Source organism: Phyllopteryx taeniolatus, chromosome 12 (assembly GCF_024500385.1).
Source record: "Phyllopteryx taeniolatus isolate TA_2022b chromosome 12, UOR_Ptae_1.2, whole genome shotgun sequence".
NCBI classification, from domain to species: Eukaryota; Metazoa; Chordata; class Actinopteri; order Syngnathiformes; family Syngnathidae; genus Phyllopteryx; species Phyllopteryx taeniolatus.
This window is the reverse complement of record NC_084513.1, coordinates 22615332-22639068: the sequence shown is the minus strand read 5'-3', so window position 1 is coordinate 22639068 and position 23737 is coordinate 22615332. Positions and strand designations below refer to the sequence as shown.

The 23737-nt window shown below is 49.6% G+C and overlaps 2 protein-coding genes across 21 annotated transcripts in view; one reads left to right on the top strand and one right to left on the bottom strand.

Moving 5' to 3' along the window:
* caska (calcium/calmodulin-dependent serine protein kinase a) overlaps positions 1-23737 on the bottom strand; it is a 75706-nt gene that overhangs the window by 22482 nt on the left and 29487 nt on the right. For 10 of the 20 annotated variants that reach the window (XM_061792166.1, XM_061792165.1, XM_061792158.1 and 7 more), the window contains exons 2-12: positions 20087-20199; positions 17214-17319; positions 14559-14636; positions 14407-14479; positions 5578-5680; positions 5240-5415; positions 4960-5103; positions 4520-4603; positions 3390-3489; positions 3011-3028; positions 2785-2906 (exon numbers count right to left, since the gene is read on the bottom strand). In XM_061792166.1, coding sequence (XP_061648150.1) covers positions 2785-2906; positions 3011-3028; positions 3390-3489; positions 4520-4603; positions 4960-5103; positions 5240-5415; positions 5578-5680; positions 14407-14479; positions 14559-14636; positions 17214-17319; positions 20087-20199 — 1117 coding nt within the window. The remainder of the gene's footprint in view (positions 1-2784; positions 2907-3010; positions 3029-3389; positions 3490-4519; positions 4604-4959; positions 5104-5239; positions 5416-5577; positions 5681-14406; positions 14480-14558; positions 14637-17213; positions 17320-20086; positions 20200-23737) is intronic. The other 10 variants (XM_061792160.1, XM_061792173.1, XM_061792174.1 and 7 more) reach the window with 3 other exon arrangements.
* On the top strand, positions 7176-13238 carry gpr34b (G protein-coupled receptor 34b). Its single transcript, XM_061792188.1, has 4 exons — positions 7176-7300; positions 8917-9489; positions 10560-11188; positions 12616-13238. Exons 1-3 carry the CDS (start codon positions 7293-7295, stop codon positions 11101-11103), a joined length of 1125 nt encoding a protein of 374 aa, XP_061648172.1. The 5' UTR covers positions 7176-7292; the 3' UTR covers positions 11104-11188; positions 12616-13238.

Sequence of the window (23737 nt, the reverse complement as noted above, 5' to 3'; positions counted from 1 at the left end):
TTTTGAAAGACGGGTAAGAATGCGAATTCAAACGTCGCCTGTACATGAATAAAGGTTTCGTGTTGGTGACTTGTTTGAGTCTGGAGTTTGAGTGAATCGACATATCAATTCGCGCCATTTCCCAAGGGAAACCATCCATCCGTCGTTCTTCTCCCGTCGCCTCAAACTCTTCGTCCGGAATCCGGGAGACAGAAAAAGTCTCTGCAGCGTGGCCCCCCCTCCCCCCCCTTCCTATATTCATTCATTTTCCTTTACCGCTTCTCCTCACGTGGCTCGCGGGCGTGCTGGAGGCCATCCCAGCGATCTGCGGGCGAGAGGCGGGTACGCCCTCAACCGGTCGCCGGCCGATCGCAGGCCACACAGAAACAAACAACCATCCACGCTCACATTCACACCTACGGCCAATTTCGAGTCTTCAATCAACCTATCGCGCATGTTTTGCACGATCGGGATCCTTGGGGCCGATCAGCAAGTTGAAAAAATCGATAACCGATCACAAGATGGAGCAATGTGCCTTTTGAAATGACCTGTTCATTTACTGCATATACTTACATATTTACAATAAATAATGTGTCTTTGTTCATCTGTCAAATGAACGGCCTTCTACGAGATGGCAGGAAGTAAATAGAGCCGTTCATGGATCCACTTTTTGTGACATTTTGGTTTGTTGGTGCGCCGGGAGATTTTTCCATTGCACGCATGTTTTTGGGATGCGGGAGGAAACCGGAGCGCCCGGAGAAAAGCCACGCAAACTCCACACAGGCGGCGCCGGGATTCGAACCCCGGTCCTCAGAACTGTGCGACAGATGTGCTAACCGGTCGCTCACGGTGAAATATAAATATAGATTTGTATTTTTAACGGGAAACATTGTTTTTCCAAATGGCAACAACACAAAATGGAACCAGTCTCACAGATCAAAATGTCTTTGAAGGCACCATTTGCCCTGCCCTCACCAACCAACCACAAAGGTTAGAAAAAAAAAAAAAAAAAAAAAAGAATCTTCCTCACGTTAGACATCAAAAGCACCAGAAAAGAAGATTTTCACGTTGACTCACCAACGCACGAGCACGTCGTTAAACGCTCGCTTTTCGACGAAGGCCAGAGACTCCGTCCGCGGCCGTCCCCTGCGCTCGCGACTTTCAGCTGCACTCGCAACACAGCTCTCATTCTCACACGCCGTCTCACAACGGAGCGCATTGTTCGCACTCCCTCGCCGCGCCCACAAGGAGGCGGGCGCCAGGTGCCAATACAGACACCAGACTACAATCCGATATGTGCCGCAATCCCGCACGACAACCCGCTTGTCGCTGCCAGGCCGGCACGCGGATGTTCTTCAAACACGACCAAAGGCGCCGCGTATTTTATATCTTATCATCAAAACAAACAAATGCATTTCATGTGCTGATGGGTGGACTTTTGTTGCAGTCAAAAGTTATTCGATTCGATGCAAAGTGTTTTCCCGATGAAGCGATGACCGCATGTCCGTGTTTCCCTCGTGAATTCCGACTCCTACCCGGTTGGTCTTCTTGCTAGCGCGAGAGGCTTCATCAAGAAATACACGACCGCAGATCGCCGTGTTTGTCAACTGCAAAAGTGGGCGGCGGAGTCGTGGACAGGCGAGTAACACAATTGTAATGGCCTCATATGGGATGCAGTACGCGAGCCTAAAAGTTCGCCCAATTGCTTTTGCTATTGCACAACGCGTACACAAGTACACGTACTACCCGAGAACTGCATTTCTGCCCGAAGCCACGTTCGGGTTTGGACGAGCAAACGCGGGCGTCGACAACCACAATGGAACCCGCGGCCATCTTTCAATTGGAAAACGCAACCTGCGCTGTAGATTGTGGAAACCGAATAAAGCAAAGTTCTTTCTCTTTTTGTTTTGGGGAAAAAAACGTTTGCTGTTTTGGGGATACAGGAAAGGTGCTTTTCAGCCACGATATATGTTCCATAAGAGTCGTTTGTCCAAACTAATTCCAGTTCCAATAACGAGATCATCTTCAAACGAAAAGATAAAAGGCAACAAGCACGTGCCAATTATGCGCAATTATCCACATAAGACGAAAGACGAAAGCGAGAGAGAAAAGCCTCAAGCAAATAAATTACAGCACAGGGAAAAGACGCAAGAGACGGAAGGAAGGACGACCTCACGCAAAACGCGCCAGATGTCAAATGTCGTCCGTGTCGGTTTGCGTGGCCCGACAGGGTTCCGTCCATTTGCGAAGAAACCGCCGTCGAGGTCGGCGACAAAAACTCGAGTCCCAGAAAAGAACAACACTGAAGCGATACGACACAGGAAGTCCGGTGACTATTTTCATTGGCGCTGATGTGTCGTTCTTTGAATGATTGATTTGATTTGAAAATGTGTCCAAATATGTTAAGCGTACTTATTAGCAAACCCAATCGGACACTTAATGACGGAGATGTAAGATGTAAGTCGTCGGAACATTTGCTTCATTGCGCGTGACGGTGTGACTTTTCAACTTTCAACTGCTCTCTTTTGCAGCCCCCCCCCCTCAGCGATCGAGGCAGAACCTTTTGTGTCGGGATTGGTATCGTACGCCCGCTGCTACTCCATAAACAAAAGTTCTTTCTTTGCTACGTACGAACGACGCTGCGTGTACGTCATTCCCATCTGCTCCGTTTCATTGCTCATTGCCGTAAATTTCTCGAGTCGGTCGACGTTATTGTCGCCGTGTGCTCTGTTTTCCAATCGGGCTTCCTGTCTTCTATTCCAAAAGCTAGTAGACCCAAATGAGCTAGTGACACAAATGACTCACGTCGAGCAGCGTGTGCAAATGTTGGTCCTGGAAAACGCTGTGCAGGAAGTCGAGATCCTTCTCGCTGCAGTCGGTCAGCGCGTGGATCTCCTCTAAACTGTCCAACACCTGAGACACGGCCCCTGCCGCGCACAAAAGTACAAAATCAAAAACGCTGCCCGCGTGCCGGACGGCGTCACCGCACAACAACAACGACGACGACGACGAACGTCAAGAAGATACGTACGTTCTGCTGCCAGCAGCCCTGCAGGCGGGAGGCAATAACAGAAGCGGAAAAACAAAAGATTGTAAAAAGAAAGAAAGAAACACACCTGCTCAGGGGATTCCCACAGAGGTGGGTCTTTTGCTTTTCACTGCGGGCGTGTCCTTTCGGTGTCATTATCATTGGGTCGAATTTTTCCAAAAACAAGTTCAAGAAATCTTGCTATATATATATATATATATATATATATATAATTAGGTGTCTTTACTGTAACGAATTGAAAGATAGGACAATGAGCCGCGTGTTTTCCCCGTATTGGCGCATGCCGATGTTTTGGCTAGACTTGACTGCGGGTGTGTTGGTTGCGCTGCTCCAAAAGCGCGAGCCGAGTTCGAGAAGTCACCTGAGGAGGTGGGCTCGTCCGAGAAGTCGTGCAGTTCCTCGGGGGGGTCGCCGTAGTAGCAATTAAACTTGTGACTGGACACCGCCGCCAGCACGGCTCCCTGAAAGCACACCGGCACGTCAACGTTGCGTCCCGTGATGACGCGGGCGGGCGCGGTGACAGTCAGCTGAAAAGGACGAACCCCCTTGCTACTGTTGAACATTTCCCCAAAACACGTTTTTCAATATTCAGAACATTTCATGTCGCAAATCAATCGTTTCAATACGCTTTGGAATGAAAGATTCAAGATGACTTTTGGAAAAATGTTCGCATTCTTTGATTTTGTGTTTTCAAATGTCACACACACCCGATGAGGTTTGAAAACTCGTTTAAACTCTGGGCGCACGCCATAAAGGTCGCCCACTCGCCATCCCTTCTCAAGGCCTCCTGCTCTCCCCCGTAGGAGGGCTTTTTTTCTCGGGGTCGGGACAAGGGGATGTCGTTGATTTTTTGTCAACGGAGATCCCGAGAAGGCCTTTGAGACTCTTTTGCGATCAGCGGCTAGATAAATGAATACATAAACTAAAAGTTGACGGAAAGAAGGGGTCAAACGGTGAGAAAAAGCAAAAAGAGTCAGTCGGGACCTCAAGCACAAGACAGCGGACGCTCGTCTTAAGCGGGGAATCGTACACGCTGGTAACTTGACACTTTTGCGCATAACTGCGGCAGATGACACTTACTGTAAATGCATCTTTTACTTTTAACCTATTGTGGAAGGCCTAGATGATACTCAATGCCCTACTTTTCAAGAACGCGAGCCCAGTTAGCCCAGTTAGCCCAGTTAGCTCTCTCTCTCGCAACTTCTGTGCTCGGAGGCCAACGATTTGGACGATCTTGAACACTTTGCTGCGGAAGAATGTGCCAAGCCACAATATCGGCTTGTGATTCGTTAGTTTTGGATCGTAACCGCTAATTATTGACTGTGATCTGTCAGCGAGCAAATCATTTTGGCCTTTACATTTGAGATTTTTGGGGGGTTTGTTTGCGGGTGGTATTTTCTTCCCCGCTTCAACTCAGCAAACCAGTAAAAACGTTAAAAACTTTGTGTCTGCGGATTTCGCGCGACAATATCGAGCACGCGTGCTGAAAACCTTCAACTTCCTCCTGGCGTTGAACTTCCTCAGCTGCTCCACCGTCTCCGGCAGGTGGATCTTGTAGGCGTAGCGGTCTCGCTCCTGCAAAAGACAACATCGGCAGTTGCACACTACTGCCACCTGCAGCTCAAATGAAGCTGTGACGAACCAAAGGGAGGCCAGCGACGTCATTAAAAGACGGAGATACTCTTTTGGGCCCATCGCAGCATATCAAAGCAATCCGCACATCCGCGCTACGCAGCTCTAGGGGTCTCGTCTCGTCTTTCGGCAATTCATTACGTGGCGCGACCTTTAGTCGGAGATTTCTTTGTTGGCACATTTTGGGTAAAATATTTCTGCCGAAGCGATATTTGACTATTATATTTTTGGGGAACAAATGAGATGACCGAAGATCTGGGTTGCAAAGCGGAAGACGGCGGTGGCAGGAGGCGGCCCACCTTGAGCCAAGGATGGTTGAGGGCCTCGTAAACGGTGATCCTCTCGGCGGGGTCCAGCATCAGCGTGCGCCTCACCAGATCTTTAGCGCTCTCCGAGATTTGACTCCACTGCCGCGGGTTCATCTGCGCAAAGATGTCGGAGGACTGCACAACTTAATGATCTTCTTCAAACACCTTGATGTAAACTTATACAGCATTTGAACGCAATACATAGAAAACGGCGTCCGTCATGTCGTGTCTGTGGCCGGAAGAAAAGGGCTTCGGCGTTGCAGGTCCTCACCTTGCATTTCCCCTTGCAGACGGCTTCGAAGAGGCGCTCTTTGGTGCCGTAGAAGGGCAGGCAGCCCGACAGGAGGATGAAGAGGATGACGCCGCAACCCCACACGTCCACGGGTTTCCCGTACGGCTCCCGCTTCACCACCTCGGGCGCCATGAAGTGTGGCGTTCCCACGCGACCTGCACGTACAACCAGGCGCTCTTTGTGTGTATTGATACCCCCCTCCCCAAAACGCTATTTGCTCGTTCAAACGCTCTCGATGGGTTCGTGTATTTCCCCGAACACCTCCCGGCTACTGCTCAAGTGACTTTGAGGGGAGTTCAACACGGCGCTCCGCGTACCTCCGGCCACCAGCCCCGACTCTCCCAGCTGGATCGCCACGCCGAAGCCCCCTAACTTGACGGGAGCGGAGTTCTCCTTGGATGCCAGCAGCACACAGTGAGGCTGAGTGAGGACAGAAAGACACAACGCATCTTGCGGTCGGCTCGGGCTAATTAAAGAGCAACAGAAATAACCTCCATCGCGTGCCCGCAAATCAACAACGAGGGAAACTTCTACAGAAGGGAGGAACAAACGAACTTTTGACTTCCACTTCTTGACTAAACAAATAGCGTACGCTTGACTGTCGGCGAGCGGGAAGGTGGCACAATTCCGTTTGGTTCCTCTCAAGTTCGGATGAGTGTAACTGCGGTGTAAAGAGAAAAGAAAAACGAGGAAGGTCTTCAGATCGCAACCTGCGTCGGACGTCTGCCGATGCGGGCGCACGAAGATCGGATAATCCGTCGATGCCGCCTTGACGTCGTCATCGAAATATACCGACAGAGAACGCAAACAAACATCGTGAAAAAGCAAAAGCGTAGACTATTAAATGCGGTCTAAATGTTTGAAGTCAAGTTAACGAAACAGATTTCAACCAATGGGGGAGCGTCATCCCGGGCCAACGAAAGGCTAGAAAATGTGTGGGTGCGGTGTTGTCGGCGGAGGACTTCGCACGCCCCCTTGTGGAGAGCCGGCGTCGAGGCCGAAGGGTGTGGCGAGAACACGGTCTCGAATCCACCAGCAGGTGGTGAGAGGAAGTCCGACGTCCAATCATTCTTCCCGCTCGTCCGCACGGGAGTATCGTGTTCGAGGCAGACCCCGATAGCCTCGATAGCACCCCTGCTGTTCCAGGTGGGGGACTGCAGCGTGGAGCGCCGCGAAAACGGTGTCCTCTTCCGATCTAGCTTGTTAGCTCTGCACGTAATATGGGTGACGTCGGACCAGTTTCTCAAGGCACTTAAGCGTCGGCGTGAGAGCGACCGGCGGTGGACCTTTCGGCAGCGGGACGACCGCAGCGGACTTCGGGCACGGTGGCACGAGCGACCGCGACGAACTTTGTCAAGACCTGGACCGGCTGGCCTGCCAAGTTCTTTGAGGACTCTCCCTGTCACTCGGCCGGGTCCGGTGTTGTTCTTCTTTTCATATTGCTGCAGCTAAATGAGGTACAAAACATCTCGTCATGTGATTAATGTACAATACGCATACTTGACTGCACGTTGTCTTTAAAAACACGGACAAAAAATGGACTTCTGGATCCCTAAAAAAAGAAAAAGCAGGACTACAGAATGATTGATTGTAGAGCTTTTTTCCTCCTGTCAGAATGTCTCCAGTCAGCACATAAAAAGCTGCCTTTTACAATCACAAGCAGGAGTGATTGATACAAGTTGCGCGCCACGCACTCGCGTGTGTGCCTAACCACGACTTTGAATGGAGCCCAGGCGCCACCCTCCTTCGCCCCGCCCTCTCGCCCTCTCGCCGTGCGTATTGGGTCTGCGAGTGGCAAGAAAGAAAAGTTGACCACAGCCCAACATCACCGCATTCTGCTCGTCAGCGATTCTCTGTTGACTTTCGACGGCGGCCTCGCGAACGGACGGAGGGGCAACAAAAGATGCTCGTCTGAAGCCGCTCGGCTGACGACAGGAAGCCCCATGAGATGTTGAGCAAAGTTTCTTTCCCGCAGGCCGCAAGACGTTCTCAGCGCAAATGAGCAGCTGAAGACCATCGTTCATGGATCTAAATGGCGCGGTGAGTACCTTCTCTTCAAAGTACGAAAAATGAACTCTTTTTTTTTTCTTTTTTTTATATGAGTTGCTTCATGTGACCCCTAAATTTTGTGACCCCGCCTCTTGCCCAAAGTCAGCTGGGATGATGGAAGTGCAATTTAAAGAAATGGACAGACGCTGACAAAATAGGAACATTAGCATAAAGGTGACGTAGACCGAAGAACACAGAAGACATTGACTTCTACAATACAAAACCTGCAACCTTAAACGATAACAATGACATTTGACTCAAACACAATAGCCATGGACGGACCCGTGGGCCCTTTTGGGAAACCTCTCCAAATTCCTCCAATTCTCAATACATTTTGGACATTTTGGACTAATGAGCATTTGCAACGGTTGGACGTGAATAACATTTTTGGGGGGACGTGAACTGCAAAAGAGGTAATAATACAATCATTCCAACATCACGTGGAAAGTGTCAGCCAGCAGCGTTTGCAACATTTGGACTTCCTGCTACGCCTTCAAATGGTTTTACTCGTATAGCGAAGGGGTCGCCAACCTTTTGATTCTTGGGTGCTCACAAATGCAAAGGGCTGCCGGCCGGTTCAATACAAACTTCTGAAATAACAAATTTGCTCAAGTTTCAACTTTCAGAATAAACAAATAACGTTTCTAAGAATCCATATTCAGCTGTGAAGCTACCGATGCTGTCACGATAGTCCAAAACAAACGTTTCCATTTTCAAAGAAACAAATCGCTCTGTCCCATCTTTTTCGAAAAGGCCAGCGGGCTACTGGAACGCGGTCTTTGTGGGTGACCCCTGCACCCCGGAAAAATAAAACTGTACTAGTACAAAACATAATTCCGTTCAGCAACGCGCAAAATTGGCTTTCCACGTTTCACTTTTGGGAGCGAACCAATTCACGGTTCGCTTTTCCCAAACTCACCTAGTTGCATTCCCCCCCCCCCCATGGAAGCGATCCTCAACTCATTTTTGTGCCATTTCTGTAAATGTCCTAACGTGCCAAAGCCCTGGCTTCCAGGAACGTAGTACTGGAATTGGTGTCAAAGAAGTACAGTATGATGAAGCGATTCCTCGTGACCATTTAAGAGCTTTGTATGTCAGGGAGGAGCAAAGTTTAGGCTTTGGAATTCATTCCGTTTCTGTAACTGTGCAGCTTCCGGCTCGCTTTGTGTACACAAGCGCCGGCATTTCAAACACACACGCGGCCAATCAGACGGAGGCTCCCCGCTCTTGCCTGTATCTGATCGGTTTAGTAGAGACCCACGATGATGAGACCCATCGTGTGTCTGCTTTCGAGTTGCGGAAATGTTTTTTTCTTCCTTAAATGACCGCGCACCTGTACGCACCCTCTTTTTTTTTTTTTTTCCCCAGAATTTAGGGCGGATATGCGACCACTCTAGAGCCCTCTCTTGTCATTAAAAACATAATAATAATAATAATAAATCATACGCCGGATTTGCAGCACCGTAGCTATGCAGATCGATCGCACTTTACGCGGCCCTGCTAATTTGCGTGCGTCTCAGACGTCAAACGGGGGGTCAAGAGGAATCCTAATTAGGCCTCAGATGTAGTCACTCAAAATATTGGGGATTTGTCTTTTCCTCGGCCAGTCTGGAAGATCGTCACTATCCCGACATCGTGCCAGCTGACTCGCGGTCGTCCGTTTCCCCTTTGGTCGACGGGACGAACTCGACGACGGCGCCCGATCCCCGGCAGCCTTGCGTGGATTACGACGCGCTGCGGCGCCCCCTCGCGGTGCTTTACTCCCTCATCTTTGCTCTGGGTCTGCTTGGGAATCTGGTGGCTCTATGGGCTTTGTTCCTCGCGCGCTCCAAGCGGAACTCGGTGCGAGTGTTCCTCATCAACGTGGCGTTCGCCGACCTCCTCCTGGCGGTCTGTCTGCCGTTCAGGATTCTCTACCACGGCCGAGGGAACGTCTGGACCTTGGGGCCCACGCTGTGCAACGTGGTGGGCAACTTCTTCTACATGAACATGTACATCAGCATCATTCTGCTGGGGCTGATCAGCGTGGATCGCTACTTGAAGATCCACCGGGGAACTCGGACAAAGAGCGGGCTGCGCTCCGCCAGGTGGAGCGCCGTCATCTGTGCGGCCATCTGGATCGCCGCCTTTGGCTTGGCTTCAGCCTTCTTCCTGCCCGAGACGCCATCGCAAGTGAACAGGTGGGTGACTGAGCACAGATGCTCGGCAACTTTCTGCGAAGACTCTAAAATTGCCCGTAGGTGCGAATGTGAGCGCGAGTGGTTGTTTGTTTCTATGTGCCCTGCGATTGGCTGGCGACCGGTTCGGGGTGTACCCCGCCTCCCGCCCGAAGATAGCTGGGATGGGCTCCGGCAATGGATGGATGGATTACGAGTCGCTAAATAAGCAGTCCGACAAATTTGAGTCTTTTGGTAGGAAAGTAGTGAAAGCGAGCCGTGCATGACTGTTTTGGCCTTGGAATATCAAAATAAGTCATCTGTATCGTACCATTTCTTGGCCCTTCGCTACCAAAACAAAACAAACTGTACCCAAAGCGCTTCTTGGATGTCTGCTATCCAAATAAGTTCTCCGTCCCTTACGGCTGGCTCCATGCCATTGCGTAGAAAAATGAGCGAGTTTCCCGGAACTTTGCTATCCAAATAAATGATCTGTGCCTAACCCATTTCTTGGGCTCTTGCTATCCAAATAAGCGATCCGTGCCTTCGGGTTTCTTGGCCGTTCAGTCGCAAAATAAGCGAGCCCTCCCACTTTCCGTAACAAACCAAGTAAGCGGCATCTGTCTTGACGTTTCTTCTTCTTCTACTTCATTTTTTCCCCCCGGTGTGAAAACCAGAGTACCGACACGCTTCAGTTAGACAAAAAAGCAGTCTGGCGGTTGGTCAAAACCAGTCCGCCATTGCACAAGCCGCAACGTTTGGAAAGGTTTACAATTCTAAACTCTCTGGAAGCGAGCCGAACTGATCTGCTCTGCTCGGCGGAACTGCGGCCTCAATGATTAAGGGTACGCTTAGATGACGACACGTCGCTTGTAGAGAAAACGACGTTTTCAAAGCCAAGCCCATTCAGACCTGCAAAAAAGATACCGCGTGCCGAGTATCGACGGAGAAGCGTAACTTGGACACGCAACAGCCCATCTCGGTTTTGCCGGTCAGACTGAACACTTAAGACACTCGTGCACATTCGCGGTTCAAGCAACTTTTCTTTCCATCATATCCAAATGACACAATTGTCGCCTTTTGGGTGCGTCTAGGTGTTTCCACTACAAACAGCTCCACGGGGCCAAGTGGAAAGCGTACGTCAACATCTGCATGCTGGTGCTCTTCTGGCTGGTGTTCATCTCCCTGGTGGTGTCCTACGTGAAGATCGCCCTCAAGCTCCTCAGGACATCTCAGGATAAACCGGACCTGCCCAACGCTCGCCGCTATTCGAGAACCGCACGGAAGTCGTTCTTCATCCTGTTCCTCTTCACCGTCTGTTTCGTCCCCTATCACGTGATTAGGGTGTTCTACATCAAGACCCAGATTACAGACACTTCCTGCTTCTGGAAGGGCGTGGCCGACAAGGCCAACGAATTGGCCTTGCTCTTTTCGGCTCTGAACGCCTGCCTGGATCCCGTTCTTTTCTTCCTCTTATCGTCTTCTGTGAGGAAGGAGGTGCGGCGCTTGACGGGCAACGCGTTTCGCGGACGAGATACTCCAGTGGGAGTTAGCGGGAGCAGCTCCACGGCGGAACCGGACGGGAGGACGGGAAGGCCGGACAGAGGGCGAGCGAACGTCCCGGCGGCTTTGAGATAAAGGATTTGCTGACCTTATTTGTGGCGTGCTGCTAGTTCGACAGCTGGCGCTCCCAACCGGGCGGGGCGAGGAAACATTTCACAAGGTGCGCTATGTCAGGGATTCTCGACTGGCGGCTCGGGACCCAAAAGTGGCTCGCAGCCAGCTAGCGGGAAAATGACATGTATTCCTATTACCATTTTTTACGGAGGCGTACTAAGTCCAATAGCTAATTCCAAATTGGCTCCACCAGCATTTTTCGTTAGCACCCCCACTTTTCAAATAAAATTGATTCATACTGTAGTTGAACAGTTTTTACTGGCTTTTGATTTCAAAAGTAATTATCCATTCATTTGCGGGTACGCATGTAATAATATGAGGCAATCATACATTCATATGGGTTTGCCGCCATAACGGCCCACCGAGCGGAACCATAACTGCGATGTGGCCCGTGACAAAAATGAGCGGTGCATGAATTGAATCTGCAAATATCAAAGGTCAGGTGACGTGCGCAACGTAGTCAAGGTCAGAGAACCGAGGCAAATAAGACATTTGTGAATTAGATGACAAAATCCCAATGCTGCTAAAGTGGCTGGTGCGCGTGTGCGCGTGTGTGCGTCGACATGTTCGCGGGGCGTCAGAGGGGGCAGAGTTCGGATCGCAAACCCAAACAGCAGCACCATCCAGTCTCGCCCCGAACGGCGGAAATCAGCAAGTAATTGAAGCCCGCGCACCCCCATAAAAAGGTTTATTAACGTTAATAGACGCCAACAGATGGCGCCAAAGCACTATTTTTCTATTAGACAGAGCTCTAGGCACTATCTTGGGGCATCTCAGAAAGACATGAAAAATAGGAAAAGGCAAATATTTCAGCCGAATAAAAACAGCGTATTTCTCATCAATACGCCATATTGATGAGAAAAGGGGCCTTTGCTGCAATTTTGCGATCAGACGGAGGGGGACAGACGGACGGCTATGCTAGGACAAGAAGTGGGCGCATGCGAGGTCAACGGTGCAACGTCACCTCGACGCGAGCCCGACAAACGGAGAGCCGAGACGTTCGGCCGCTTTTGAAAGTTGAACGTGGACTCTGCCACCTTTCAGGAAATTGACTTCAGACGTTGTGCGCATTCATCCAGTTTGCGAAAAATCGTTTTCAGCTGTGCCGAACGGTACTTGCTTACGGCCTTCTTTTCCAACGGAGGATCTGACCACGGATCCCGACTTTTTATTTTGTTTGAAATTCCAGGTTCACTTGACCTACATTGTAACGTAACAGTTATGATATTCAATTTGAACCTGAACCTTCTAATCAGGGCCCCTCCCCCTCAGCAACTGTTTCAATAAATTCCCATCGGCAAACTTGAATTGTTTGCATTTATTTGATCATTGACCACCAGTTCCGCATAGAAATGGGTGCGATTGAATCTTTTCACACCATTGAAGTGTGGCAACATGTCAACATAAACGAATGAAGCTGAAAAATGAAATCATTTGATTTTGTTATTTTCTACTTATGCGCTTTGTGTAAAGGACGTGAAAGACTCCAAGTGGGAGATTTCCTTCTCGGCAGCAGCGGCGACTGCGGCAATAAAGACTCGAGTGATGACGCCGTTCGCCGCCCGTGGAAAGAACCACAACGGAGATCCAAAAGCAGACCGTTTTCGTCCATTAGTCGCTGAGACGTCAAAGCCCAGCTGGGATCGTCACAAGCGCCGCGTGAACTTTTGCAGACACGAAAGGGTGCCGTTCAGCCCTCGGAAGACGGAACGTTCGCGCATTTGGAGCTGGGAAGTGCGTGCTCGTTTCCCGATTTGGCTTCGAGCAGTCGTGTTGGTTTTTTTCAGTCTGAAACGGCAAAACGTGACGCTGGAACAGCTGCGCCCCCTACAGGCACGTACATACAACTACTTTTGCATCCAACGATGAAGAGGGCCTTCCAAATGAGATGGATTCAAGCGCAAGATGAGCAGTAAGTACATTCTTGTTCAGCTCGATTGCATGCAATGTCTCTGCGAAGCGAAGGATGCGTCCGCGCGCTTTTATTTTGCTTTGCGCGGGCCGATGAGTTCTGCCGCTCGTGCCCACGTGTCCGAAGCGGCACGAGTGTGAGTGAGGATTATTTTGCCGGCAAAAACCGGATAAGCAGAGGAGCCGCGACACACGTAGGCGAGTACTCAGTACTTCGTCAAAGCAGGACACAGGAGTTGGTTCCCGGGATGTTTTTATACGCTGCTGATTATTTCTTTACCCTGACAAATAATTTGCGGACGGGCATGTGGAAAAATGAACGATCCATTTTCAAAATGTTCCGCGCTCCTGTTTCCAGGCCGGCGTCGTCTCGAGCAAATAATCGCTGCTCGGAGAAGCTCGCGTCTGTCCTTCCTGTTGAGTGACTCGCTAGCGCCTCTGCTAGTTACAGAGAGGTAGCGCGCCGCCTCGGGACGCCACCGATCAATGTTCACGATCAAAGAATCGTGACTGTGCTCATCAGGACGACACGGCAGCTCCTGTTAAAGGGCGACAGGAGAAAGCTGCTGCTGCGTTTCCAAACAGATTCGACAACTGCTGTCGGCGGCGCAAAGTCGTCGCCGGTGACCGACTGAGCATATCGGAAAACTGTCACTTTATTCTTGTCGTAGGACAACTTTGTTCTTGTAAAAACACAACTTCTCTCTCGGAATGGGGCCAACTTGGAGGGCAAATTTTGGAAAAGTGCTAATTCATTCCTGTACAATTCTGACTTTGAAAGTTGGTAAGTTGCAAGGATAAGTTGTAATTCATAAAATTACAACTTGAATCCTGTAACATTACAACTTACATCTCATTAAATTGTGACGTTACTCTTGTAATATTGCAACTTTATGACCTTTCTTCCACGACAGTCATTGTATTATTCTATCGTGTTCCTCAAGAAAATGTGAACTTCATTACCATAACATTCTATTTTCTTGAAATGTTGGCTTTAGTCCCAAAACGTAATTTAGTCCTCATTGTAACAAAATTGCACCATTAGTCTGATAACATGACAACGTTATTCCATTTCAATTGAAAAACGTTCTCATAAAATTCTTCATTCTAATAGTTGAACTTTATTCCTGTAACTTTTGAACTGCGTTTCTTTCAAAACGACCAGAAAATTGTAAACTTTCTTTTCCTGTTAAAGAGACACGAGAAACTGGGGCGAGGTCACTAATCACAGCAGGGATGCTGAAAGGGCGCCACCTATCGGAAAGTAGCTGCAGTCGCAGTTAGCAGCCTCCAAATTGCACTGCAGCTTGAACCGCAAGCCTTTTTTTTTTTTTTTTAAAAAGGCCGAAATACCTTGACATCTCTGTGGATGACGTTGTTGTCATGGCAGTAGCGCAGCGCCTCCAGGATCTGTCGCATGTAGTGACTAAGACAAGGAACACGGGCCCGTGTCAAAATCCGTCCGCCGTTGGCCGAGCCGCGAGTAGAAGTCGAATGGACCTCACCTGGCGACCGCTTCGCTGTAGACGAAGCCGGCGTCCGCCCGCTTGACGATCTCGAAGCACAGGTCCGCGCCGTCCATGCTGAGAAACACGCACGCGTGCACACAAACATGGCAGAAGGTCAGCGTGGCATCAAGAAATCAAACTCTGCTGCTCAGCCGCGTCTCAACTGCTCTCTTAAGTTGTTTCTCATCTTTTGAAATTGAATTGTGTTTATGACTTTTATCATTGCAGCACTTTGCAGCTTTTTTTAGTATGAAAGGTGCCATAGAAATAAAGGTTCAATTGATTTTGCCGTTTTGCTACTTCTTCAAATAATCCTTTTGATTTGGTTTCAAATGCCAGTTTCTTATTTGTAAATGATTTCTTATTCGCAAAAATGTGTTGTACTGAGAATGCCTCCTCATAATAAACCCCTCCCAGCATTTTCACAATGACACACCGCCGGCACAAGCCTGAGTGTCGTCATTAGGTTTCATGCATTATTATCACCGACAAACTAAGAATAATGTAAAAGAAAGTTCTCGCTTGCAAATACTGCATAAGTATTTCAGAAAAGAAATCCCCAACCTGCACCAAAAGTTGAACGGATTCTTTTTGACCTGTAACTCTACGCAAATGCAGGTCGCTTCATGGAAGAGTTGAAAATGGTTTGCAGGTGGGAACGTCAACATTTGCGTTTGTCTCCGCGCGCCCTGCGACTGACTGGCGAGCAGTCAGCCGAGATCGACTCCGTCGGGATAAAATGCTTGGAAGGAGATGTTGGCATTTTGACTTCACAAGGACAGGCCAAGCGCTGCTGTTCCAATGAGAGCCACTAGAGGGCGCCTTTGGCAATAAATGTTTTCACACGGTTAGTGGAAGACCACTGCTTCCTTTGGGGTGCTGATTAATTGTCGTTTCAAATGTAAAAGAGTGCTGCTCTCGAGTGTCTCAGCTTTCCCCCCCCAACCCCCAATTAGTCAAACCCAGTCTCGGCGTGCTCTCCAATCAGGTCGGGCGGCCGTGAGGCTCGAGTTTGCCTCGCTCGTCATATCTGAGCCTGCTTCAGGGAGGCCGATACGAAGATGTCTGCAGTTATCTTTTACGCCGGCTCTGTTATCTGCTCTCTGAGGGATGAAGCGCTCAAATATGTCTCCCATCTACCTGGAGCCTCTTTCACACACACACACACACACACACACACACGAGTCCCGCACAGCCGTAATAGGACAGCCAATATTTATCTGCGGCTACCCAGCCAGGCAGGGTATTGTCACAACTGCAACATACTGTTAAACTTGGCGGCAACTGTATTCATTTCTTTCTGCCGAATAAATGAACTTACCCATTGTACGTCTCACATGCCACCACTAGGGGCTGTACGGCCTAGTCAACTTTAGTACTCCACAATGACCTTTCGAGCGTGACGTCGACTAGTCGCTAATCACGCGGCGTTAGCCTTGGGAGGAGGCAGAGCCGCTAGCAGCACCAGATGAGTGCGCTGAATCTAATTAGTTTGTCACTTGAATTGATTTCATTTGATTCTATTCCTAAATGCGTAGCTTTGGGAAGTGAGGGACAACCAGAAAAGGGATTTTTAACCAACGCAACATTCCGGAACACTTCAAACCTGGTCACACCCTGAGACAAAGGCCGGTCCAGAAAACCAATCCGGTGTATGCGGTCAAGTGCAGTGAGGAACGCACAGATACACGCGAGCAACCACTGAGCAGACACAAGACACGGCACAAGACGGGCGGGCGAACTCCTCGGCCGTCTACCTCTGCACCTCCGAGAGAAGGGAAGACAGATGGTCTGAAAGGACAGCGGGAGAGGCCATCACGTGACAGTGGAAAGAAGGTGGGCGGAGGAGGGGGCTTACGACATCACCTGTCTCCCGCTTACGACGACATCCTCTCGCCCGTTCCACAGAAACGCAATCATTCCGCCTCCAACGAATAACCCAAAAACACGGCCTCCTTGACTGTTCGGTAGCTCCGCGACCGCTTTACAACTGAAGGGAAAATGAATGAGGGAGTTCGCACCCAACGACTCGCGTGGACAGACAACGGCCTTCTGCCAGGCACGCTAACGACTCCCTTTTGCATTCCAAAAGAACGATACCGTTTGTGGTTTGGGGTTTGGGGCGTGCCTCCACTTGGAACGTAAACGGTTGAGTTTCCACACCAGAAACCAGGCTAGTCCGTCCTAAGCGAGATGATTATTATTCTGGAATTAACACCACGCAAAAGTTTGTGTTGTAATGTGTTCGTTCGGCATACATTCCTCGTATGAGCTGTCCAATGACGGTAAATAAAGATTATCACAAAACATTTTTTTTGTTTTTTTTAAATGACAGAAATGTACTGAAAAAATATCCAAGACGTCATCAGCTTTTGAACTCGGCGCACAAAAATGTTCCGTTTGATGATCTGGGAATTTGGAATAAGCCAGGAAGCGGCAGGAGATACAAGAGCGGGGACGAGTGGAAAAAAGAGAGTCGGCTGCCAGTGCGAAATCTTAATCTCCATCTCTTCTCCCTTCCTTACACGGACGGCTGCTCCACGCTCCCTCTTGTTCCTCGCGCAAACCCCCACCGCCGCCCATCAGCGCCGACGATATCAAATCCGCCGCGGCCGCAATTGCGTTCCCTCCCTCGGCGGACGTGCGACTTACAATTCGAAGACCATGTAGAGCATCCCGTCGGAGCTGTAGGTCTCCAGCAGCTCCACGATGTGCGGGTGTTTCAGCATGTGGCAGATGCTGGCCTCCCTCTTCAGGTCTAAAAGGTGAGGGGTGAAAAAAAAAGTTTTTCAGATCTTTTCCACTGACAATCACATCAATGATATCCATCCACCAAATATGTGAGCGATATTTTCCATTGTATGCAAATTTGGCGATCGGCCGTCTTGTCATCATTCACCGATCCCATTAATGATGTAATGATGTCTTCTGGATTGTGAATAAAAATGCAGTCTGCATATGCCTCCTTGAAGCTACTGTGGATTTACAATACGACAACATTTACCGTCTGTTTGATGACATCATGAGATCGACATTGTCGATTTGTTGAGCGTTTTAAGTCACGACACAGTTAAGAGTTATATTAAATTAGCGCTAAAGGACGCTACTTTAGCGGGTGCCACGCTGGTGCGTTCCAATCATCATTGTGCGATAAAACGTTCAATAACGTTCTTGGACACGTTGAAAGACACTTGGGAGCGGCGGAAGTTTGCCACATTGGCAGCAATCAAACCCGCTCCCGCTAACAAGTTACGCCTTCCTCCCTGGTTGTTTTCCTACTCTAAAGCGCAATAGCGATGGCGCTAAGAGTCTTGCACTCTGGCGAATCGGAGCGTGTGAACAAATCAATATTCCGCCGCTGGGCGTGTGGCGCAAATGGAAAGCTGCAAACGAAGATAAACGGTTGGCGGCTTGCGATGCAGGTTCGCTAAATGAAGCGGGACGACGCAACGCCATGTCGGATGAATGAGAAAATGCCGCAGATTGATTGTCGTCGTTCACGACGGTGAAAAAAGTATTCGGCTAACGGTTGAATTGTTGTTTTATTGAAATTTTTTTAAAAAAAGAACTTTTCCACACTAGCCATTTTAACAAAGCCTCAAGTAGGACAGCGCAGAGGCGAAGGTGGCCGTCACGGAGTGCAATTTATTGTAGCACATTTGCATCTTTTATCGGGGCCCCAAAATTCCGCGCTAGGACAAACACGCACAAAAAAAACTGTAATCATGTAAAACGGTCAAAACGTTTTGCATAAAGGTGAAGAAGGCGTCTCGAATGAAGATTAGCGATGACTCGCGCCGCAATCTTGTGTTTGTTTCCATGTGACTATCGCTTCCACCCGGTTTGGTTGCTTAGCTTTTTTTCTTTCAGGTGATTTGAAAAAACGGGTTGCAGAAATCAAGGTCTGGCCGAACAGAGTCCGCCGCCAGCCGCAGTTAAGTTAGGTTAAAACTGCAGCAAGAAAGCGATTGGAAATAAGCAAGCTAAGCATGACTAATGTCTTGTCTCGACGCCCCGCCCGTCTGCGGTTGAGTAAATACGTAACCGTGTTCGCCGCCCTTTGCAGCTTCTCGACAAACTACGCGAGCGGCGTGCGTACGAGCGCGTGGACGAGATGTCGCAACCGGAGCAGACGAGAGGACACCGTTCGAGCGGGGGAAGTAAAAAAAAAAAGGGGCAGCGTTGGGGAAGCGGGAGGCGGGAAAGGCGAGGGCGAGGGCGAGGGCGAGGGCGGGCAGCGGCGCGTGATGGATTTGACTCTCTCATCCCTGTCAGTCACACACGCTCCCGCTGGTGCGTGTGCGTGTGGGTCAATCCTTCGACAATTTGACCCACTTCCCTCCTCGAAGGTCTGAAGAGAGAGTGCGGGCGCGTGATCGGGACAACGATGGTGCGATGGTGCGAGGGCGACGGCGGACCTTTGGATTTTGGGCGACACCTTTCTTGCGACATCACGTCAGCGCGCAGCCAGAGACCCCGGATCACCTCGCAACAACTCAGATCAGCGAGTATTCAACGATGTGTTTGGCTTTTTCTTGGAGCGCTCATTCCAAATGAAACAATCACACAAGACGTCGTCATCATCGACACCCCGTAATTGGATTTTTTGGCAACAGCGCTGCCCCGATATCAAACGTGCGTCAGCATTACAGCGGGAGACGAGAGACGACGTGTTCTGAACATTTAATATCGCGATTATACAGCGGTGGACGTTCAAATGTGACTTAAAACACAGCCTGCATTGTTGAGTTGTTTGTCTTTTTTTTTTGGACGGCGACAGTTGATTTCCATTGCGATGATTTCCCTGTCCTTCGGGATTTTAGGTTGCCGTAACTCCGACAGATTTGAAATTGCCCAAAAATATGCAGAGGACGCGGCGGCCCATTTTGGCGGAGGCCTCCCACATCACGTGCTTGCTCACGTGTTAGCAATGCTAACATGTGTTATTCTAAATGGCAAAAGCCACCACGCTGTGACTCTTTCACGCTATTTGTCTTTGCTAATTTTGCTAATGAGACGGGGCTCTAAGCGGCCAATGATAATAATTGCTCACAACCGCACAAAACTTGATTTTTCCCAAAATACATTTGAGGAGGAATTCACACATCCTCCTCACTTTGCTTAATTGCTGGCATCTTCTCATCTGGCTTCACAACGATCTCGAAGGTTCCTCCTCTCGAACGCTGGGATAGCCGATAGCCTCCGACGCGACGCTGGAATAACGGTGTGAGACTTCAGCTCAATGAGCATCGGAAGCATCGACTCCACAATTGTGTTTCTTTGTTTCTTATTTTACGTTTGTGCACAGTTCACCGTTATTCCGCTTGAGACTATTTCTATTTCTTTCTTCGTGTCACATATTTGAACATTTCTGTGGATTTAATGGTCTAGCTCCAGCAGAACGCAGAACGCTAAATAATCATTTCTGTCTGCGAAGGGCAATTCAAAGCGTGGTCAAACGGGGACGAAGCTGCAGCTCTCGACAGACGTCTTGTTAGTTTTAGGGATGGAACCCAAAAGCTTACCCTCTGTGCTGAGTCCAGGACTGGAGGTGAACTGGGCCACGTCCACGATTTTGACAGCAAACTGCTGCCCCGTCTCTCTGTTGATGCATCTCCTCACCACGCTGAAGGGACCCCTGAAGAACACACGGAGGAGGAAACGCTTGATTACGCGCGGCATCGGAGCCAGAACCGGCCAAGCGGCGGCGGCGACGACGACGAGCGACACGGCAGACCGCGACCCTTTCATGACATGACGTCAGCATCCGGCGTGACACAAGCAAAGATCGCTTTCAACACGACGGGGCGGGAGTGCGCGCTGCCTCTCACACGACTTCAGAAAGCGCAAATATTCGCCGTCAGCCTCAGTCCGTTCATACGGAACGCCGGCAAAGGAAAACAAAATGCTTTTGAAATTCCCGAGAGCAGCTGTTGTTGCCACAAGCGCAACTGGGCGCACTTTCGTACAGAGAAAGCACATCTCGCGAGCAGAGAATTCCGGCGTAATTCAGTGCCAGCGTCTGGTGTGGTCTAGAAAACGGCGCTTCTCAAATGTTGGCCTGCGGGACTCGCATTTGTCATTGACCCACTTCAATGGATGTTAATTGCAATACACAAAATGTCAGGCTCAAAAATAAGCTTTGAAAACACTGTTCAACGCCACACGCTTACGTCCAAAGGGCCTTTCAGAGCACCTTATGAACAAACTGATGACCAACGTAGAGACATGAATATCTTGGCACCAACCTTTTTGTCTTCTTTTGAGGAAACCGAGGGTGCAGAACAGATTTAACCTTCGGGATTATTCTGCTACATGAAACACCTACGGATTTATTTGTTATTTTTTCGACGTGAGAGGATGTCCCAATGGCACCGGAAGTTGTGCTTACAGACGCTAACCGAGCGGGCCTTCTTGTACCGGATGAAAACGTTATTCTTAAGCCACCCGGAAGTGATGTCAAAACGTGGTACGCCGCTACCGTCGCAAACCGAGGATTGATGGGAGAACTTTGCCGTCCCCAGGGGGCAATTTTGTACTCACCTGTCCGAGACCCACCCAAAACGACTCCCCGGCCCACCGGTTGAGAATCACTGGTCTAAAAATAAAACCAAATATATATTTGTGGATCCCCGTCGTGATTCACGGCTCGTTAACGCGAGCGTCGCGCTGATCGTTTGCGGCACGGAGAGGCCGACGTCTCCTCGCTGAGGCCGCGACGGCGGAGGAAAGTCCCATTGGGTCGGCGGGGACGAACGCTCGTTGACCCGCGACGAGACAGTCGGGGTCACGTGTACACAATGGAGTTCAAATACCGCTCACCACCCCGAGCGAAAGGACGACCAACTTCAATGCATGTCGCCTTCTCCATTACGAATAAGCGACAAAAGGACGTCAGAAACATCTCTTCTGGCTGTTCATGAGCAAAACGCCTCCCAGCATGCGTTGGGAGACAACGTGCATATCAGCACGCTGCAATGTGGGACACGCGTTTCGGCATGAAGCTATTTGTGATGCACTGTATCTTCTAGAATCTTCCTGTGTGGTCATATCGGCCTCGGGGAAGGAAGTGGGACACATTTCCGTCAATGAGGATTGCGTGTCGGACTAAGCCAATAGGGGAAGTGGCTCAGAAACGTGCTGGCCCTTTAATTGCCTGATTATTAATGTCTATGTGCATGTAATGTAAATTTAGTGGAGCAGGCTGCTACACGAGATCAGAAAATAAAACACGGACGGATGCAGTAGGTGAATCCCAACACTTTGCCCACATGTTGTAAAGTGTATCATGTCAATGATGACATTTAGCAGAACAGAATACAAACATACTTAACAAGCAACAATCAGTCAGACGCGATTTAGAATGGAGAAATGTTGTGGGTCCTTTTATTTTCAAAAAAGATCGAACCCAAAACATTCCGGGATGAACTCGAAGGTGAGCTAGCATGCCCTCTCCCAGGTCCAACTTTGGCGACACACCAAATGTGCAAACATTTCCGCAGACACGCTGAAAAATCTTGCCGGGAGAAAACTGCAAAGGGGGAACAACGCCACATTTACTTTCATGCTTCAGCTAACGTACGATAATCGAAGGTTTCCACGGAGCCTTGCATTCCCATTACGATCGGTCTAGAAGCCCAAAGCCAATGAAAAGGCTCCGTAAAATTGGAAACACTTCAATTGGAACAAGCAGACCTAATTTCATTCGGTTTCACAGTTTCATCAAAAATGAGGCACATTTTTGTCACGTAAACTGTGAACCGGAACGGTGTCAAACTCGCGCACGACTGAAATCTTCATTTTAACCGTCGGTCAAAGATAGGAATGATTTCAATCAGAAGAACTAAAAAGCCCCGCTCCTGTCCACGTATTCACGTTGGTGACCCTGGAAGGTGCTCCATTGTTGATGCCTGATTTAGTGGCTGAGGAAAGCGCGCTTGTCTTTGTACCAGAATACAGACTGCTGGAACAGATGGCAACCAAGCTAAAGCTGCTTAGCATCAGATGGGCGAGGTAGGACGGCGTCGTGCCCAACTGACACACACACACACACAGCATAAGCATACACTCACCGGTCACTCCATTAAGTACACTCGCACTAACAAACGGGATCCTAAATTCAAAGTGTACCTGGCGCCTCCATCCATCAATCATCCAGTGACAAAAGGCAGAAGACGAAGATTTATTATTGTTTTATTTCCCTAAATCAGCACACGCCGTAAAAACTGGACTTTTGGGGACACTGATGGGTAAGAAGAATAGATCAAGTATCGGTGGTCTTGAAGGGCTGTACAACCCGTCCTGCGGGCTCTTATTAGTAATGCACGAGTCGTGCCCGTGCTGCGTTATCTCGCCAGTGTGAGCGCCTTTGCCAACCCCGGACGCGGGCAGGAAAATGTCACACCTCGCTCGCTGGCGGCTAAACCCGACGCGACCCGTGGTAAAGTAGACGTCTTCTTTGAAACGAAGCCACACGGATGTTTTTGAAGGTATCAGCATTTTCTTTTTTATGGCGAGGAGATGCGCCCTCGCCAGTGCGGCACAATCACGACGACGGCAGAACAGTTGTTGCGTTTGTGCCGCTCGGCTCAATAGAATGAGTTTAGAGCAAAGCCGACATTTACGATACCGCCACTGGGTCCAGATGTGTAATACGCGTTACATACGTCCAATTGCCAAACCGGATGTATGCTGACGAAGGCTTTTCGAATGGCGCTTTTGGGTAAGACAGGACGATGAGCAGTCGGTGTGGAGCCTTTCTTTATGAAGACAAATTCTCCATTACTGCTCTGGCACGCATATTACACTTTGACATTTTGGGCTTTGTTTTGACTCGGTCGTTGCCATGTCAACTCCCTTTAGACCGTCATTTTCCCATCTTAATAACAGGCTCCACGAGGTCCAGTGAAACCGGCTTCTCAATGTCGCTCCTGCGACGGCTTGAGGCAGCTGGAGAGCATGACTGGGGGGGGGGAGCGGCAGCGGAACGCAGTCGACTCAAGAGGCGGAAACGGGCGTCTCGGAAGAAACGGCGGTTATGCGGAGGGCTCGGCCGCGCACAGCTTTAAGCCATTAGCGCTCCGAATGGAAGGCAGCTGCGTGGGGCTCGTTGTGATGACGCCTGCACTTTGGTAGCCCCCCCACCCACACTAAAAGAGCAGGAAGTGTGTGAGAGA